Consider the following 20,603-nt stretch of genomic DNA (forward strand, 5'->3'; position numbering starts at 1 on the left):
ACAAGCGTTACCATTCATTCCCTTTTTATGAATCAAGAAAGTGGAGCCCAAAGAGTGACTTGCTCTTGGTCACACAGCTAGTTAGTGTTGGAGTGGGACACAAACTTAGGTTCTCAAACTCTTAAATCCAGTATCATATAATGCTGCCTTATTTTATTTTATTTTAAAGAATGAATCAGCTCAAAGAACCTTCTCCTCTTGCAGCTGGCTGCCTAAGTCACCCACTCACTACCCAGTAGCCAAGTATTACTGCCTAGGGTTGGGGGGTGGGGAAGGGCGGTGTCCTACTCCTGGGAGGGAGGGTGGTGGATGGATAAGGGATTGCCTTGGATGCAACCCACCCACCCGGAAGTAGTATTGCTGCAGAGAGATAACATTCTCGTTGACTACTCTGCCGTCTCATTGTTTTCCTTCATTTCCCAACTCCCAGGAGTTAGATCTGTTGCCATATATCTGAGTCAATTATCAGCCTCATTCTGACTTTCTCTTCAAATGTCTTTTTTTTCTCCTTGAGCTGGGAGGAACTGGCAAGAACAACAGGAAGAGGAGGAAGTGACCATCGGAAACTCCTCAGTCTCCAAGACCCTTCTGGCCACTGCTGAGCAGGAATTTTACAAATTCATTACAGAATTTTGAGGATAAGAACTATATATTTTCTTTTTTATGCTTTCCTGAATTCTGGCATTTGTGGCTGGCTGCCAGGAAGATACAATGTGGATTTTTTATGTTACCAGTCCCTAGCATGCTTCCATGCTCATCTCCTTCCTTGTAATGGAGACCTACAGACCAAATCCAACTACAGTAAGGCCTGCATTATGCAACATCTTTAGGGGAATGAGCTGTTCCACATAAGTACATTTGCCATATAAAAGAAGCTTGCCCCTTTAAGCACAAAAACTTGTTTTGTTTTAAACCATTTTGGATGAAAATTTATCTCAGATGTAATATATTTTCGTAAACAGTATAATGAACAGTACTGATGCAGTAAAAAGAGCATCAGATTTGGAATCAGAGGATATATTTAAAATCCTGAATCTGCCACTCATTCATATAACTTTGGGCAAATTACCTGTGTCTTATCTTCCTCATTTGTAAAATAAGGAGATTGTATTAGCTGCTGACCTCTTAGGTCCCTTCCTAGGGCAGCTAGCTGGCACAGTGGACAGAGTACAGGCCTAGAGTCAGACTCATCTTCCTAAGTTTAAATCCAGCCACACTTATTATCTGTGTGACCCTGAGCAAGTCACTTAACCCAGATTGCCTTTATTTCCTTATCTGTAAAATGAGCTGGAGAAGGAAATGGCAAACCACTCTAATATTTTTGCCAAGAAAACCCTAAATGGGATAACGAAGATAGCTCTGAAATGACTCAGTAACAACATCAGGTCCCTTCCAACTCTAAATTTATGATCTGTGACTCAGAATCATGACTTTGGGAATCTAATTTCATCTTACCTGGGTGGGGGTAAGGGGCAAGGAGGGAGTATATTAAACACAGATAGAGCTTTGAGACAATACACTCTGGTGATTCCCACTTTAATGCAAACACATTTGTTTTAATACAACTTATACCTGATAGCCAAATCAGGGAGGGACAAAGTAGAGGAAGATAACTATAAATCAGTCTCACAAGAATATTGATGCTAAAATATAAAATAAAAATTTATCAAGTAGACCATAGCAGTATAACCAAAAATTATACTAGGGATGTAGAGATGGCTCCTCATTAGGAAAACAATTAGCATAGTTGTAAGCAACAAAAATCTTGATTACATCAGGAGAGAAAACGATCTTTGACAAAACATAGCTCTTACTCATATCAAAAACCCTAAAAAGAATAGATTTGGAAAGGCCCTTCTTAAAATAGATTAGATGGTCACTGAAGTCTCTTCCAGCACTCAAATTTTATGATTCTGTGTTTCTTTAATATGATAAAAAAAAAAAAAAAAGTATATCTCTAAAGCCAACCATTAGTATTATTTGCATGGTAAAACACTGATAACTTTCTTAAGTGCACAGTGCCTCCTGTCCTCAATACTATTTGACAGTTCTAGAAATAACAGGTATAGCAATAAATTGAAAAAGATAACTTTAAGATATAAAACTGGCAAAAATAAAGTTATCTTACTCCAATTGACATGACGATTTACTTAGACAACCCCAGAAAATCAGTGAAGAAGCTAATCAAGATGATTAGTAACTTAAGCAAAACAACAGGATACAAAATCCATAAAAAAATCAGCATTTTTATGTAGTATTAACATAAACTGAGAGGAAATGATAGAGAAATTCCTTTCAAAATAAGTACAAAAATGCATAAGGTATCTGGGAGTTAAATTACCAAGATACACTCAGCAAATTTATAAGAATACAAGTCATTCCTCAATTGATAAATAGTCAAAGGATATGAACAGGCAGTTTTCAGATGGAGACATTAAAGCTAGTCATATGAATAGTCATATGAATAGTTAATAGTCATATGAAAAAATGCTCTAAATCACTATTGATTAGAGAGATGCAAATTAAAACAACTTTGAGGTACCACATCACACCTGTCAGATTGGCTAACATAAAACTGGAAAATGATAAATACTGGAGATGTGGGAAAAAAGTGGAACATGAATGCATTGTTGGTGTAGTTGTGAACTGATCCAACTATTCTGGAGAACAATTTGGTACTATGCCCAAAGGGCTATAACTCTGTGCGTACCCTTTGATCCAGTAATACCACTTCTAAATCTGTATCCCAAAGAGATCATAAAAATAGGAAAAGGACCTATTTGTACAAAAAATATTTACAGCAGCTTTTTTTTTGTTGTGGCAAAGAATTGGAAATTGAGCGCATGTCCATCAATTGGGAAGTGGCTGAACAAGATGTGGTATATGAATGTTATGGAATACTATTGTTCCATAAGAGATGATGAGCAGGTGGATTTCAGAAAAACCTGGAAAGACTTGTATGAACTGATGCTGAGTGAAGTGAGCAGAACCAGGAGAACATTGTACACAGTAACAATAACCCTGTATGATGATCAACCTTGATAGATTTAGCTCTTCTCAGCAATACAATAACCTAAGACAATTCCAAAAAACCTCATGATGAAAAATGCTATCCACAACCAGATCAAGAACTATGGAGTCTGAATGCAGATCAAAGTGTACTATTTTCTCTTTTTTTCTTTTTGTTTTCTTATTTCTTTTATTTTTCCCTGTGGTTCTGGTCCTTCTTTACAACATGACTAATGTGGAAATATGTTTGAAAAAGAAAAAAACACAAAATTATATCCAATATTTTGGAGATGGAGTGGAAAGAGACCCAACCAAAAAAACACCCCCCAAACTAAGACATACTCAGGACTTGTATAAATACAACTTCAAAACACTGCAAAACTAAAAATTAATCATTGGAGAGGAGTTGGTTATAAGCCACACCAACGCATAATGATAAAACTAACAAATTACTTTGCAGGTTTAGTGTTAAAACTAAACAAACTAAAAATCATTTGGAGAAATAAAAGGTGTAGAATCTCAAGAAAAAATAAAAACCAGAAATAAATGAGCTTTAACTTTATTAAGGCTCAACTTATATCATAAAGCAGTAATCATCTAAACTCTTTAGTATTAATTTAAAAAAATGAAAAACAGATCAGTGGAATAGGAATTGACTAAGTTCCAGAAGTAACTGAACACTGAAATGCAAGGATACAAAAACTACTGGGAGAAAGATTCCCTATTTAACAAGTGTTCGGGGAAAAACTGGTAACCAATTTGGCAGAAATTAGATTTCAACCAGCATTTTATACCACATGCCATATTAATCTCCAAATGGAGAGGTGACATCGAAAAAGTCACATTATTTAAAATGTAATGCTGAATGGAGCTTTGGGGCCATTAAACCTTGGGAGTCCTGGTGTGACTGTAACTTTTTTCCATCTATATCTTTACCTCAGTCTCCTCATCGGAAAAATGAGTGTGGTGCTTTCTGGCTCTGACAATGTATGCTTCCATAGTTATTAGAAATATCTGCTATAAATGTGCTGTTCTATAATAAAGAGATGTCTTCTGATCTTACTAAGGTATGTAATAGACAATAGTCCCAGATTCCTAGGATCTTTTTGTGCTAAATCTGCTGCTTATAGATTTTTTTTCCTTCCATGCCAGCTCTCACTTGTGATCACTGTCATTATATCTGCCTCTGGCATTCTCTGTCTCTCTCTGTCTCTGTCTCTCTTTCTACCCCTTCACCTGCCACCCTTTTCATTTGCTGTTTCTAGTCTGTTATATAATAAGAAATTAAATAACTAAGCTTATTAGGATAGTGTATAAAATAGAAGAAAATGGCACTGAGGGAGGAACTTTGGCGGGCTGAGTAAACTACATATTGGATAGACTCTGCAATAGCTCATTTTGCCTGTGTTTCTCCCACTTTCTTCTTGGTTTTTAGCTATACTCTAGGTAAGGAAAGCTAAATCACCTCCAGATACATGAAGGTTTTCTCTCCTTGAAGCATAGAATAGCAAAACGGGCTAGAAAGCAGGGAACTTTGGATTTAAGTCTGGTCTCTGCCACTAACCTGGCCCCTTTGGGTCTGGGTTCCCTCATTTTGACCTGGATGATCTGTCTCTTAAGGTCCTTTTCACATCTGACATTCTGTGATGCCACTATTTGACCACCTCCGCCTAGTTCTGGGCAATGTCAGTATAAAGCCTTCACCCTATTCTGTGCAAGATGCTCGGAAACCCTCCCATAGACAGTGTAGTCTTTCTTCCAACCATTAATAGCACTGGGCTTTTTTTTGTATTACAAGCAGATTGAAAACTGTTCATGAGTGATTTACATCAGCTCTATCCAGCCAGGTCTCTGTGTTATTTCAAGTGTTTGCTGCAGCTGTCAGCCCTCCAAGCTCAGTTTAGTGCTGACAAAAGCTAGAGTACTGAAGGAAAAAAAAAACCCATCACAAAACCTCAGCACCTCTGTGGAGACTGAAAACTTGCTCACTTGTTCTTTACTCTCCATACAGGGGTCTGTTGGAGCAGAAACATGTGGGGAGTGGCCTCCATCCAAGTATAGTTGAGCTCTTAATTATTTTAGCACCATCTACTTCCCTCCTCCCCACTCTCTCTCATGTCCCCAGTATAAGGGTATTTTTGGCTCTGGCTTTAGTTCACAGAGAAACTTGTCACCCTCTCTGTGAAGACTGGGACGATTGTATGCTTCAGAAATGAGCTCTCAGTGGATAATTCCCAATGCAGCCCTGAGAAAATCTATGGGAAATGTCTGAACTGAGAGGGGAAAAACCAAGCAGAGTCTCTCTGGACTACAATTCAAATTCACCCACAGAGCTAAAGACATCACCAGTGGGTGTTTTTTGTTGAATTTACAGTGGAGGAAAGAAAAGTTGCCAACACCCCTGTCTGTTCTTCACATTTGTTAGCAATGAATTTGGTGTTTTGATAAACTTTCAATAATAACAGTAGCAATCGCTTTAATATTTGCAAGGTGTTTTACAAATATCTCATTTTATCCTCACAGCAACTCTGAGAGGTAGGTGCTATTGTTATCCCCATCTTACAGATAAGAAAACTCAGAGAGGCAGCTATGGCGTGCAGTGAATAGAGCACCAATCCTGTGATCAGGAAGACCTGAGTTCAAATTTGGCCTCAGATGCTTAACACATTAACTGTGTGACCTTGGGCAAGTCACTTAACCCCAAGTGCCTTGTCTACACCCTAGCATAGAAGAAATAAAAGTAAACTGAGTCAGAGAGCAGTTAAGTGACTTGCCCAAAGTTATCCAGCTACCAAGTGATTGATGCTGCATTTGAATTCAGGTCTTCTTGACTCTAGTTCCAGTGCCCTATCCACTGTGCCACCTAGATTTCTCTGCACTAAACCTTGATTTTTCTGAAGAAAAAGTAGCACTAGAGTAGGAGTAAGAAGAACTGAGTTCCAGTCACAGTTCTCTGATTAATCATTTGACCCCCTTAGCCTGCTTCTCTATCTGTAATATGACTAGGTTGGACTATAGAGGATCTTGACATTTTCTTCTAACTCTTGCCCAAAATTCAACACAGAACTAAATATTAAAACCTGAAAATGTGAAAGGAAGAGTCACTTCACTTGATTGTCCAGTTGTTGCTTGAAGACTTCTGGTCACAAGGAAGCAGGGCTGTGCTGGTAAATGCCAAAGAGCTCACTACCCCAAAAATGTACATGACACACTTTTAATCTTGGTCTGCATTCACATTTTCTCCATCACTTTCTTAAGCCTAGACAATCACAATAAATCAAGCCCTGATGTATAACACTTGCAGATTTTGTTTCTGGGGTACAAACGCTCACACTGAAAATTTAACAATCAGTTCTCCCTGGTTGGGTTGAACTGGCTCCAGTGTACTCGTGTAAGGAAACTACTGTTTCTGGTGGCAGCTTATTCCATTTTTTGGGACAGCTTTAATTTTTAGAAAACTCATAACCAACTGTATTACACTTTGCTCCTAGTTCTACCCTCCAGGAACAAGCAGAAAAGTCTCTTCCCTATGAAGAGGAAAGACTGCTAGCCTACCAACTAAGTCTCTTGAAGATAAACATTCCTAGCTCAGTCTACCCATGGCATAGTTTCTAAACTTTGCTCTTATGGTTGCCTTCTTTTGGACACATTCCATTTTGCTATCATCCTTCCTAAAGTATAGTGCATTGAACTACATACAACACTCTAGATGAGATCTGACTAGAGCTCAGTAGAGCAGAACCCTCACACATACTCCTCCCCCAAGCTCACTCCAACCCCATCATTCAGGGACACCGTCCTTCTCTTAGGATAGCCTATGATTACGTTAGCTTTTTTTTGACTGCCACATCACATTGTTGATTCACATTGAAAATTATGGTTCACTAAGACCTTCAGATCTTTTTCACAGAACCTAATTGTCTAGGTACACCTCCTCCCCCTATACATATGAAGTTAATTTTTTGAACTCAAGTGTGAAACTGTATGCGTTTGCCCCTATTAAATGTTGTCACTGATTCATCATTCTAACCAAACATCTTTGGGGATCATGTGTTTTGCAACACATTAACTAGCTCCTCTCAGATATGAGGCAGCCACAAATTTTTAGAAGCATGTTATCTATGTCTTCAAGTTATTAATAAAAATGTTGAATGGAATATACCAAAGGACAGATTTCTTGGGCAATCCTAGACTTTCCTTCAACTTTATTTAGAATATTCTTTGGATCTAGTTATTCAACCAATTCTTAATCCACCAAATTATACTATTATCCCAGTCCACTTTTCTTCATCTCTGACATTGTGTAATTCTAACGAAATGACCTCTGCTTAAAGAAAGCTTTAAAAGAAGGCTTCTCTTCCTGGCAAAATTCTGTAACACATTATGATGACTTGTGAGCATTTATAAAGGGCAGTAGTGATCTAAGGTAGTTTCATCAAGAACAAAATCGTGTTGGATTTTCTTTTTTTTCCTTCCCTCCTTCCCTTCTTCTTTTTCCTTCCTTTCTTGTTTCTTCTTTCCTTTTTCTTTCTCTTTTTTCTTCTTTCCTTCCTCCCTCCTTCCCTTTCTCCCTCCCTCCTTCCATCCTTTTTCTTCCTTCCTTCGTTTCTTTCTTCCTTCCTTCCTTCCTCTTTCTTTCTTTCTTTCTTTCTTTCTTTCTTTCTTTCTTTCTTTCTTTCTTTCTTTCTTTCTTTAAGAGCACATAATGAGCTCTTAATAACTGCTTGTTTACTGACCAAGGAAATGCTAAATGAATGGAATATTTAGATTTTAGCAAAGTATTTGATACAGTCATCTATGTTCCCTGTATGGACAAGATGAGAAGATGTCTCTAGGTGATTATATAGTTAGGTAGATTTAGGACTTTTTGAATGACCTGATCCAAGGCGTAGTCATTAATAGGTCAATGGCAACTTGAAAGGAGTTCTCTCATGGAAAACCCCAGAGACATGTTCTTGACCTTGTGTTGTTCAATATTTTTATCAGTGACTTGGATGAAGTCATAGATGGCATGCTTGCCAAATTTATAGGTGATAAATGCTGGGGTGGATACTAACCCAGTGAGCTGGGATCCAAAATTATATAGACAGGCTAGAAAAATAAGCTGAATTGAATAAGAAAAATTTCATAAGGAGGAATTTCAAGTTCATAGTATCATAGATTTAGAGCTGGGAGGGACCTCCTGGCACCATCTAGCCCAACCCCATAATTTTACAGATAAGAAAACAGACCCCAAAGGGTTATGGAACTTGCTCAAGGTCATATATAGGTAGTAATTCATGATGACTCCAAAGTCATTATCTTTTCTCTTTTGACGCTCTGCTGGTCTCCTACCCCACTCCCCCCAAAATCAGCTTCATCAATACAGGATGGAGGAAAAAGTGTGACTAGACAGTAGTTTTTGTGAATAAGATCTGGGGGTTTTAATAGAGAGCAACTCAGCCTTAAAAAACAAACAAACAGTAACAGCAAAAAACCCAACATAAAGAAAGGTAGAGTTGTCCATTTGGAAGAAAACCACCTCCAGAGCACTTCCATTCTGGGCACAAAGACATAGACAAGCGGGAGTTTGTCCAAAAGAGGTCAGGTAGGATGGTGAGACTAGAAATCATACCATGTATGGATCAGTTGAAAGAAATGGGGATGTTTAGCCTGGAAAACAGAAGGGAGAAGGTCAGTCAGAGGTGGTGTGAGACATCATAACTGTCTTCAGATATTTGAAAAGATGTCATGTGAAAGAGGGATTACACTTATTCTGCTTCATATCCCAGAGACTAAGACTAGAAGCAATGGGTGGAAACTACCAAAAGGCCAATGAAACTTAGTGTAAAGGAAAGGTTCTTAACAGCTAACATTCTCCAAAAGTGGAATTATACTGGGTTTCCTCAACCTGGAAATCTTTCAGTATAGGCTACCCAACCACTCATCAGTGATATCTTAAAGGAGATGCTTGGCCAGGTACAGGTGAGGACTTGAGGTCTTCTCTTCTGTGAAGATGTGTTTTGGTCAGTGGTAGCCTCCATGGCATACTATCCATTTTGTTCACTTAAGAAGTATAAAGTCCTCAGGACAGCTATTTGGGGCAGCTAGATGGCATAATGGATAGAGTGCTAGGCCTGCAGTCAGGAAGACATTCAGATCTGGCCTCAGATACTTCCTAGATGTGTGACCCTAGGCAAGTCACTTAACCTCTTTGCTTATCTATAAAATGGGGATAATAATAGTACCTACCACCCAGAGTTGTTGTGAGAATTAAACGAGACAATAATTGTAAAGTAATTGGCACAAAGCAAGCTCTGTATAAATGTTGGCTGTTATTATTACTTCTATGTCCTGTTTCTTTTTAAAAATATACAGAGAAGTTTCTTATTTGTTTATTGAAATCTTCATACCTTCAGAGATTTCTTTTTAAAAATGGTTTATTGCTACTTTTATTTTCAATATGACTGTCACTTCTTAATGACTCCCCTTTGACCTTCGCTAGAACTTTCCCTTCTGACAAACACAGTTCAGGAAAATGAATGAACACATTGGCTGTGACTGAAAATGTATGCCCCACTCCACACCTGTAGTCCATCACCTCCCTGCTGAGAGGCGGGAAGCATCCTTCATCATTAGCCTGGAAGTTTCTTCATCTATAATTCTGACAGCTAGGATCAGATCTTGAGTCCTTCTTGTGTAATTTGTTAAGTAAGCACAAGCCCCACAAAAAGGGGCCATCCCTTGCGCTTTGGGTAAACTGGCTTTACTTTACTTCTTTTATCAGCACCTGTACAGCAATACTGTGGAAACACATTTCTAAGCTGTCACAGACAATTGGAGCTGGAAATAGTACCCAGCAAGGGCGAAGTGCAGCCTGAGTGCTTATAAACACAGTTTTCCTAGTGAGCAACTGCAAGATCTAAACATATGAATTGGCTCAACTTGGACCGAGCACAATTACCCACAGATATCCTTGTGACATGAAAACATCAGCCGGAAGCTTGTGCAGTGTTCTCTCTCTGCTCTGTCTCTGTATCTCTCTGTCTCTTTCCGTCTGTGTGTGTCTCTCTTTGTATCTCTGTCTCTCTCTGTCTCTGTCTTTGTGTTCCTCTCTCTTCTCTGTATATCTCTTGCTGTCTCTATAACGCTATATAAAATCTTTCTTTATATGTTTCTATCTCCCTCTCTGTCAGTCTCTCTGTCTCTGTGTCTCTTTACATATATATATATGTCTCTATATGTTTCTGTCTCCCCCTCTCTCTGTTTTTGTTCCTTTCTGTCTCCCTCCCTATTTATCTCTCTGTCTGCTTCCTTCTTCCTACTCCCAAGTTTAAACTCCATAGAAAATATGAACTCCATTGGAATGAGCCCAAACACAGTGAATTTACTTTCTCCATTGTTCTGACTCCCACTAAAATGCTCAGGCTGATGGTTGGTAACTGGCCCTAACTCCATAGGATATGTGGCCCTGCCAGATCTGGGAGGATTGTTATTAAGGATTGATCAAAATGTTCTCTTTCTGCCCTGGAGAGCTCCAAAGGAAAAGCACATGGCAGATTTCTTCCATCTCAAAGGGCCACCACTGAAAATGTAATTCCCTTTTGTCTCCAGGGAACCCTTTCACTACTGAGTCTACTCTATCCCTACTTCAGCACCACTTCCCAGATGCAGTTGAACTAACCTAGTTTTCCAATGTTACCAATAAGGTGATGTAGACCCTCTACCCTCAACTCTGTAACACTGGTTGTCTTTCAATAAACTCCTTGTCATTCTCTTAATAACTATGATATGGAGGTTATAATAAAAGGACTCTGTATTCTTGTTCTCCCCCACCATAACATCTTGGTTTGACTGGCACACTCTTCTGGAAACTCCAGATCATTGAATTCATATTCATTGAAATCTCCTCTTGGCATATCTTAGAAGTGAATTGGGGTGAACAATTGTTTTCTCTAAATTCACAGTTCATTAAACTGAAACTCAGAGATGCCTCAAAGAAACTCAAAGAGCTGCTCCACTGTGGACCCAACTATCCAGTTGGGCATTAGCTCCTTCCTTCCTTCCTTCTTTCCTTCCTTCTTCCTTCTTCCTTCCTTCCTTCCCTCCTCCCTCCCCTCCCCTTCCCTTCCTTCTGTTCACATAGGGTATCATACCCTCACCCACTGGTACTTGGGCCAAAGCAATGTCAATTTTGATCACTGAAACCTTGAAAGAGTATACTGCTAGATTTCTTTCTTAAGGACCTTACCTCAAACCTGGCTGTCATTGATTGGCCAACAGTAGATCCCAGATCAAGCCAAACTTGGTCATTGTTTGAACTCTAATGGCTCAGAGTAAATGTAAATAGCAGTTGTTTCTGTTTTGGACAGAAACCCTAAAGGTCTTACCCTCCTAGGTCAATTTTTTTTTTAACTAGGTAAAAGAAGCCATTCTCTGCCTCATTTCTTATTTAACCTTTACCATTGAATGGGCTTTACCTCAGTCAAACTGAGACCTGTTAAAGATCTTAGATTAAGAAGACCAAGGTTTCCCATTGCATCCTGGGCATCCAGTCTTCCTGATCTCTATCTTGCCACTGGACCCAGATGGCTCTGGAGAAGAAAATGAAGCTGGTGACTTTGCACAGCCGTACCTCACTTAAATCCAATTCACTTGCATGTCATGGCATCACTTTCCTGATGTCATGGTCCTCTTCAAGAACGAAGGACAAACAATAGCCCCAGGACTAGCTCCTGAGTATCCTGAGCTTTTACCCTCATCTTATAAAGTATGAGTAGGATCTGGGCTTTAGCTGTCCCCTATATGAAAATGAGGATAAGAGTTTTTGTGCCCTAAGGTAGGACAACAAATAATATAATTTCTTGAGGTCCCATTTATCTCTAAGATCTATAGATACCTGTGGAAGATACAATTTTACATTATAATCTATACAATTCAGAATATGATTCATGATTAGCATGTGTAGTCTTCATGACCACCTAGCAAGCTTTCTGTCCTCTACTTTCCCTTCTCCAATCTATGCTTCATAATCACTTCTGGGCAAATTCTTCCTTATGACTAGGTCTATTCATGTCATTCCCCTCCTCCAAAGCCCTTGATGGCTCACTATTGCCTATTAACATTCCAACCCCTTATGTTCAAGGTCACCCTACCTGGCCTGAGCCTATCCTGCCCCTCCAGCCTTCCCACATACTATTTCCATCTTGTACTCTATTTTCCACCTAAATTTGACTTCCCTATCACCTGTTCACATGCCACTTTGCTCTCTTCATGTCTTTGTACAGTTATTTTCCTTGCCTGGAATTTTCCAAGACTGTGGCCTTACTGGCATACTGACTTAGGGGAAGATAGTGGCCCAAAAAACCACTGGCATGCCAGCACAGAGTGGGGGCAGGGTCTTCCCCTAGCCCAAAGACAAAGCTTTGAGCAGATAGATTGAGCTGTACAAATAATAAGCTCCCCAACACTCACTATATCTTGTCTCCTTATCTAGTATGGACCCCCTGGCCTGCATCTCTACTCTGACAACTGATTCTCTTTTTCTATTTTATCCTCTTGGATTTAAGTGTTCAGAAGAAAAACCAATCCACTCTTCTTGGAAATGATGCCTTCCCAGTCACTCCCTGCATTATTATTTGCCCTAATGACCAGCCCATGTTAGCTTCCCTCCAAACGTACATGACAGTGTTACCTGATTCCATAAACAGGTTTCCTGTAGCTGATAATGGCAGCACCAGTGGCCATATTGTAAGCCACCTGGCCAGGGATCTCTCAGCACTGTGGCACTGTAGCCACTATTGGTCAAGACTTCTAAGGAATCAGCTGTGCTGGGAGGAACATTTGGTGCTTTTGGAGTTAGCTGCTCTTGTCCCAACCGTGGGATCCCCTAATCTTCTCTCCATCCCCCATTCCAGGGATGATTCCCTGAGTCAAAGTAGCCTTCATGGAGTTTCATCTAGCTGAACCCACTGTATTCTCCAATATATGTTTTTTTCTAAGATATCCTTGAGAGAACATTAGAAGGGGACAGGCAAGCTCAAGTGTTACTCTATTTAATATTCTAAATATAGTTTAGGATATTCTGCATCCTATATTATATCTACAGGTGTATATATATTACATATGTATATTATATATCACATATGTGTGTATATATATGTATATATATATATATATATATATATATATATCTCTTTACTCTCATAGAATTGACTGAAAGTTGTAAATTAGATACGAAACCACTGAGCTCATTGAATGATGATAAACACAATTTGGTTTCATAGAACAAAAAACCTCCTTAAAGATTCTTCTTCAGCAAGGTTTCTCCTGTATCTATGTTAAAACTCATATAATATTCTTCAAAATATACAAAAGATTCTCTGGTTACCCTCTGACTATTAATATCAAAGGAAGTGCATAATCAGGAGATTCATGCCCAGCAAGGCACTAGTCACTCTCATGGAGGAGAAACACTGCAGGGTCTAAGTTGAGAAGATGGTAAGGTCGTATGTGGGGAGGGGGAGAGAAGGCCCTTCCTATGCTGCTGTTTTTAGATGACATAAGAATGCTATACCAAGCCTTAGAACATTGCTGATGCTGCCACGTCACTATCACTCTGACTGATGGGGTGCTTGGGTGCCAGTGCTTGGATCTCAATTCTAAAATCACATTTCTCTTTGAAAATTACATTTTTCCTTAGCCTCAAAACACTATCCCAGGCAGTTTCTCCCCAGCCCAAGGACACAGCCTGTCCTAGCAACAGTCGTTATCTCCCTTCCTGATACAGTAGCCAGCTGCACCTAGAGAATTTATTAGTCCGAATCATCTGTGTACTGGCTGAACTGGCTGTGTACTTGGTCATAACAAAATTTACTACTCACTGAAATGTGTCCTAGACTTAGACATACGTGTACTTTCTTACATTTATCTTGTCTAACTAGACACTGATGAGAGCAAACTGGTATTGCTTAGTCAGTCCTGACAATTAGTTGACTTAGTGATGTTTCCAGCCTAAAACCACACCTCCATGTAGACCCTCCTTGAGCTATTTCTCGATGAACGCTGGGTAAAATATTGGGCAGTAGATACTAAAAGTGCATGTTCCTTTAAGAACTAACCACTCCTTAACCACTCCCTAATCTCACCCTGAATCACCTAATTAATATATTTGGCACAAGTTTTACTATAGAATATCCTATATAAACTTTATCTATACCCCTCTAAGGTTACAAGTTCCCTAAGAACTCTTGCCCACTGAAAAGTGTAATAAATCTTTACCCTGACCTCAAGAATGCTTGAGTCAGTGAATTCATTCCAAGCAATCTACCCCTGTACACCAGTCTTTGCAGGGGTAAGGGGTCTCAACCCTCCCCCCTCCCCTTCCAGCCCTCATCACAGTCACAATCACTCTTTTTAAAAAATTTTTATTTATTTATTTTAACTTTTCAACATTCATTTCCACAAAATTTTGAGTTCCAAATTTTCTCCCCATCTCTCCCCTACCCCACCCCAAAACACCTTGCATTCTGATTAACCCTTCCACCAATCTACCCTCCCTTCTAACACCCCTCTCTTCCCTTATCCCCATCTTCTTTTTTGTCCTTTAGGGCAAGATAAATTTCTATACCCCATTACCTGTATTTCTTATTTCCCAGTAGTACACAAAAACAGTTCTCAATGTTTGTTCCTAAAACTTTGAGTTCCAACTTCTCTTCCATCCTCCCTCCCCACCCATCCTCACTGAGAAGGCAAGCAGTTCAATATAGGCTATATATGTATAGTTTTGCAAATGACTTTCATAATAATTATGTTGTGTAAGACTAACTATATTTCCCTCCATCCTATCCTGCCCCCATTTCTTCTATTCTCTCTTTTGACCTTGTTTCTCCCCAAGAGTGTTTACTTCTAATTTGTCCCTCCCCCAATTTGTCCTCCCTTCCATCATCCCCACCCCCCCTTATCCCCTTCTCCCCTACTTGCCTGTAGTGTAAGATAGGTTTTCATACCAAATTGAGTGTGCATGTTATTCCTTCCTTGAGCCAAATGTGATGAGAGCAAGCTTCACTTTTTCCTTCTCACCTCTCCCCTTTTCCCCTCCTTTGGAAAAGCTTTTTCTTCCCTCTTCAATGAGATATAATTTGCCCCATTCCATTTCTTCCTTGCTTCTCCCAATATATTCCTCTCCCCTTAATTTTATTTTTTTTTAGATATGATCCCTTCCTATTCAGCTCACCCTGTGCTCTCTGTCTGTGTGTGCGTGTGTATATGTGTGTGTGTGTGTGTGTGTGTGTGTGTGTGCATATAATCCCTCTAACTACCCAGATACTGAGAAAAGTTTCAGGAGTTACAAATATTATCTTTCCATGTAGGAATGTAAACAGTTCAACTTTAGTAAGTCCCTTGTGATTTCTCTTTCCTGTTCACCTTTTTGTGGTTCTTTTGATTCTTGTGTTTGAAAGTCAAATTTTCTTTTCAGGTCTGGTGTTTTCATCAAGAATGCTTGAAAGTCCTCTATTTCACTGAATGACCATTTTTTCCCCTGAAGTATCATACTCAGTTTTGCTGGGTAAGTGATTCTTGGTTTTAATCACATTCCTTTGACTTCTAGAATATCATATACCAAGCCCTTCAATCCCTTAATGTAGAAACTGCCAGATCCTGTGTTATCTTGATTTTATTTCCACAATATTTGAATTGTTTCTTTCTAGCTGCTTGCAATATTTTCTCCTTGACCTGGGAACTCTGGAATTTGACTACAATATTCCTAGGAATTTCTCTTTTCAGATCTCTTTCAGGAATGTGATCTGTGGATTCTTTCAATATTCTGGTTCTAGAATATAAGGGCAGTTTTCCTTGGTAATTTCATGAAAGATGAGGTCTAGGCTCTTTTTTTGGTCATGGCTTTCAGGTAGTCCCATAATTTTTAAATTGTCTCTCCTGGATCTATTTTCCAGGTCAGTTGTTTTTCCAATGAGATATTTCCCATTGTCTTCCATTTTTTCATTCTTTTGGTTTTGTTTTGCAATTTCTTGGTTTCTCATAAAGTCATTAGCTTCCATCTATTCCATTCTAATTTTTAAAGAACTATTTTCTTCAGTGACCTTTTGAACCTCCTTTTCCATTTGGCTAATTCTGCTTTTTAAAGCATTCTTCTCCTCATTGGCTTTTTGGACCTCTTTTGCCAATTGAGTTAGACTATTTTTAAAGGTGTTGTTTTCTTCAGCATTTTTTGAGTCTCCTTTAGCAAGCTGTTGACTCACTTTTCATGATTTTCCTGCATCGCTGTCATTTTTCTTCCCAATTTTTCCTCCAACTCTCTTACTTGATTTTCAGAATCATTTTTGAGCTCTTCCATGGCCTGAGGAACATTGCATATTTATTTTGGAGGTTTGAGATGTAGAAGTCTTGACTTTTATGACTTTCCCTGATGGTAAGCATTGTTCTTCCTGATCCAAAAGAATGGGAGAAAATACCTGTTCACCAAGAAAGTAGCCTTCTATAGTCTTATTTTTTCCCCTTTTTTGGGCATTTTCCCAACCAGTTACTTGACTTTTGGGTCCTTTGTCAAGAGTAGGGTATACTCTCAGGACCTGTAAGTTCTCAGTTCCTCCAAGGTGGCACAATCAAGGGACAGAAGTTTATTCCTCAAGGTCCTCCAGCTCTGCCATGTCCCAGGACTGTGCTCAGGGCTGAGATTCAGATCAGCTGCTCAATTCCCTCCAGGGCTTTAAGCTGAGTGCTCCAACAATGGATGCTGGCTGCTGCCTGCCTTGCCACCTGCTGCTGTTACTGCTGCTGCTGCTGCTGCTGCCACCTCCACCTGGGGCTGGGGCTAGGAGAGGACCCTGCTCCCTTCTCACAGAGTTGGAAAAGTCCTTTCACTAACTTTTGAAGTGTCTTTGTTGCCTGTGGGTTGAAGGATCTGAGAACTGCTGCTGCTGGGGATTCTTCTCCCAAGGCCTGCTCTAGCTCTGCTCCTCCTGGTGCTGCATGGCCAAGGCTGGGCTGTGCTCCGCTCTGCTTCTGGTGAAACAGACCTTTCCTATCAGCCTTCCAGGTTACCGTGGGCTGGAAATCTCCTCCACGCCTTCATTCTGTGGCTTCTGCTACTCTAGAATTTGTTGAGAGTAATTCTTTGTACATATTTTATGGGCTGTGGGGGAAGAACTAGAGTATGTGCATCTTTCTACTCCACCGTCTTGGTTCTGCCCCTCGATCACAATCACTCTTAAGAGTCTGTTTTATATATCCCCAGGATGAATGCCTGTGGTCCAGACTATAACATGCAGCTAAAATAGATGAGCTAGACAGCTAGCTCATGAATTGTGTCTGCAAGGACCCCAACATACACAGGAGGACCTGCTGTACAGGTTCTTAGATCTGCTTTTCTAAGAGGAAAGGCAACTTTTGAGGGACCAACAATCACTTTAATCAAGCACAGATATCATTCACTTAGTTCAGGGGGAAAAGTCAGCACCCTGAACTTCAGAGAGATCAACAGACAGAGTTTCCAACTGTCTGACCATTACATGCATACATGGTTACCAGAGAGAGAAGCACCAACATCTGGGTTTTCAAAGCCGGGGGGGGTCCTTAGTGGCTGCCCAGAGTCTCATCTGGCCAAACAAACACTTTCAATGAGTAAACAAAACCTCATCTCAGAGTATATATACACTTTTCAGAACCAGAGAGCATCACAACCCTTGAGAACCAGGGCCTCATTAGAAATTAACAAAAGGGGTGGGCTTTCCGACAACAACAGCAACAACAAAAACTCCCCTAATCAAGCTTCCCTTAGCCCATTAATGGGTGGGGAAGATCTTTAACTCTCATTAGCATTACATGAGTATAGATACTGGGTGTTTCAAAAGTCTTACTATAGTTTAAATAACTTAAATAAATTATCATTTAATTGCTTAAAATAAAAGCTTTAAAACCATACTAAAACTTTTGGAACATCCTATATCCCAGACAGGTAACAAATGGTTTAAGCCCAATGTCACTAAAAGTAACCCCCAACTGCCAGTGTAGACCTCTGGAAACTCAAGTGAATTTTTGTCCCTTAGAGCAAAGATTACTAGTTAAACATCAGATTCACTAACAGGAGAACAGTATGAAGAATAAACTCATTCTTCCTAGAGACTTGACTTGTAATCTTCCTCCTCTGGTGGATCAGTTTTTGAAGAGCTTGGCTATATGCCTTCACCATGAATTAGCTTACGTAGAGGTGACTCTTGCCCTAACCATGAGTAGCCTGCAATATGTTGAGTCCTGCCTTGACTGTGGCAGAAGTCATGGTAGACCTCCCAGCACACTCCTGCTGCCTGTCCAATGGGATTCTGTTGTATTCCAAGGGAAGGAAAGAGCCAACAACTTGGGGAGGACTTATCCATCCCAGCCCAATCATCTGGGCAATGAACTTCACCTAAGCAGTACCATCCATGGACTGGCCTGCTTCCCAGTATGGGTAAGAGGCAATACCCCTCCTTGACCCACACATATCCCCAAATCAGCCACTTTTTACACCCTCATTCCATGGCCTATCTTTTATTTTCTAGATAATAATCATAATAGCTAATATTTATATAAGTACTCTGAAGTTTGTAAAGTATTTTACATAATAACATTTGAGGCTCGTAACAACCCTGTATGGAATAAACTACAAGAAGTATTTCTATTTTGTTGTTCAGTTTTTGTCCTGTCTTACTCTCCATGACCCCATTTGGGCTTCCCTTAGCAAAGATTCCAGAGTGGTTTGCCATTTCCTTCTCCATTTTACAAATGCAGATATAGGCTCAGAGAGTTCAAATAACTTGCCCATGGTGACAGTAGTGTCAGAGGCACTCTATCCACTCTCTCTATCCACTCTATCATGCTGCCTCAAACTCAAAGGTCCCTTTGTATTCCAGATGCCAGTTGTGGTACAAATGTCATGAACTCATTTCTAGGCCAGTCAAGTCAATGAACATTTATTCCATGCCCTCTATGTGCCAGGTAGTGTGCTAAGCAGTCCAAAGAGAATGAATACACATAGGCTTATAGAGTCACTGACGAAGGACTAGAAAGGACCTCAAAGGCCCTATACAGTTTAGGGAACTGAGATCCAGGAGGTTCAGTGACTTGCCCAAGATCACATAAATAGATCAAATGTGAAGTAGTAGTAGGCATCAGAGGTATAATTTGAACACTCCAGAACCAGTTCTCTTTGTTGTACCACACTGCCTCCAAAGATCCTGATCCCCCTCACCCTTCCATTGTAGTTGAAACAATTGATGGGCTCTCATTTTGGCCTGGACCAGTAACCTTAGGGGATCAGTCTTCTGGGGCTCTGAGTGAGAAAATATTGCAAAATACTTAGTCTAAATATAACTGATTCCCTATTCTTCCCAGTAACACTGTGGTTGACTGGTGCTTTACAATCCAGCCTTCCTGTAAGACTCAAAGAAGACCACCTTCTGCTCCTAGGACTGCCATTGTCTAAAACAATTATATACTAAGGGAGACCATGACTCTCAGCTGGATCCCATTCCAAGGTGCCCTCTTCAGTAATAGTGCTATTCAGAGTTGATAATGATAATAGCTGGCACTTATTTAGCATTTTAAGGTTTTCAAAGCATTGTACAAATATAATTTTATCCTTGCAGCAACCCTGGGAGGTAGGTGTTAATTATCCCCATTTTACAGATGGGGAAACTGAGGCAGAGAGCAATTAAGACACTTCCCTAGGGTCACACAGATACTTAGTGTCTGAGTCTGGATTTAAACTCTTATCCTCTTGACCCCAGGTCCAGTGTTCTATTCACTACGCTATATAGCTGCCTCAGTTGAGGCTGAGAAGTTGTCCGCACAAAAACTATTCAGTTGTGCAGCCAGCCTGGTCATAGGAGCACAGATATCAACCAGCCAGATCAGACTAAAGATCACCCAAAGGTCAAACCAAGAACAGGTTCATCAGCCCCTCCACCTTCTTCATCAGAGCTTTGGGCTGATTACAACTCAGCCAACTCAACCCCCATTCCCTAGTTCCCTCCCTGTTGTCTATAAATGCACCTAAATCTCTCCCTAGCTTTAAAAAAAATAAAAACCAAACTCATGTGACTCAGCCATCCTCTCAATCTATGGCCCACATTTGTCCTTCCTTTCGAAACCAAATTCCTGGGAAAAAAGCTGCCTATACTCTCATTAGTCACCTCTACTTTCTCCCCCCTCACTTCTCAACTATGCCTTCTGGCTTCCAACCTAAAAACTCTCAGGCTGAAATTGTTCTCTTTAAAGTTATTAATGATCTCTTAATTGTCCAATCTTCTGGCCTTTTCTCAATTCTCCTCCTTCATGAACTCTCTGCCGCCTTTGACAGTGATTACCATCCACTTTTCTGGGCTATTCTCAGGGTTTCTACTGCACTCTTCTTTCTCGTGATTCTCCCTTTTCTAATCCACTCTCCAAACATCTGCCTAAGTGATTTTCTTGTAGCCCAAATCAGATCATTCCACTTTCCTGCTCAACAAATCCCCAAGGCTCTCTATTGCCTCTAGGATCAAATACAAACTCCCCTGCTTGGTATCTAAAGTCCTTTCAACATACCTTTCAAGCCTTATTATACATCAGTCCCC

The 20,603-nt window shown here is 40.0% G+C and overlaps 1 protein-coding gene across 1 annotated transcript in view; it reads left to right on the forward strand.

Annotated features, from left to right (window-relative positions):
• IQCE (IQ motif containing E) overlaps positions 1 to 881 on the forward strand; it is a 101,325-nt gene extending 100,444 nt beyond the window's left edge. The window contains exon 23 of the mRNA XM_072597695.1: positions 515 to 881. Coding sequence (XP_072453796.1) covers positions 515 to 636 — 122 coding nt within the window. The 3' untranslated portion in view covers positions 637 to 881. The remainder of the gene's footprint in view (positions 1 to 514) is intronic.
• Positions 882 to 20,603: the final 19,722 nt, after the last annotated feature.

This window comes from Notamacropus eugenii, chromosome 3, assembly GCF_028372415.1.
Source record: "Notamacropus eugenii isolate mMacEug1 chromosome 3, mMacEug1.pri_v2, whole genome shotgun sequence".
Lineage (NCBI taxonomy): Eukaryota > Metazoa > Chordata > Mammalia > Diprotodontia > Macropodidae > Notamacropus > Notamacropus eugenii.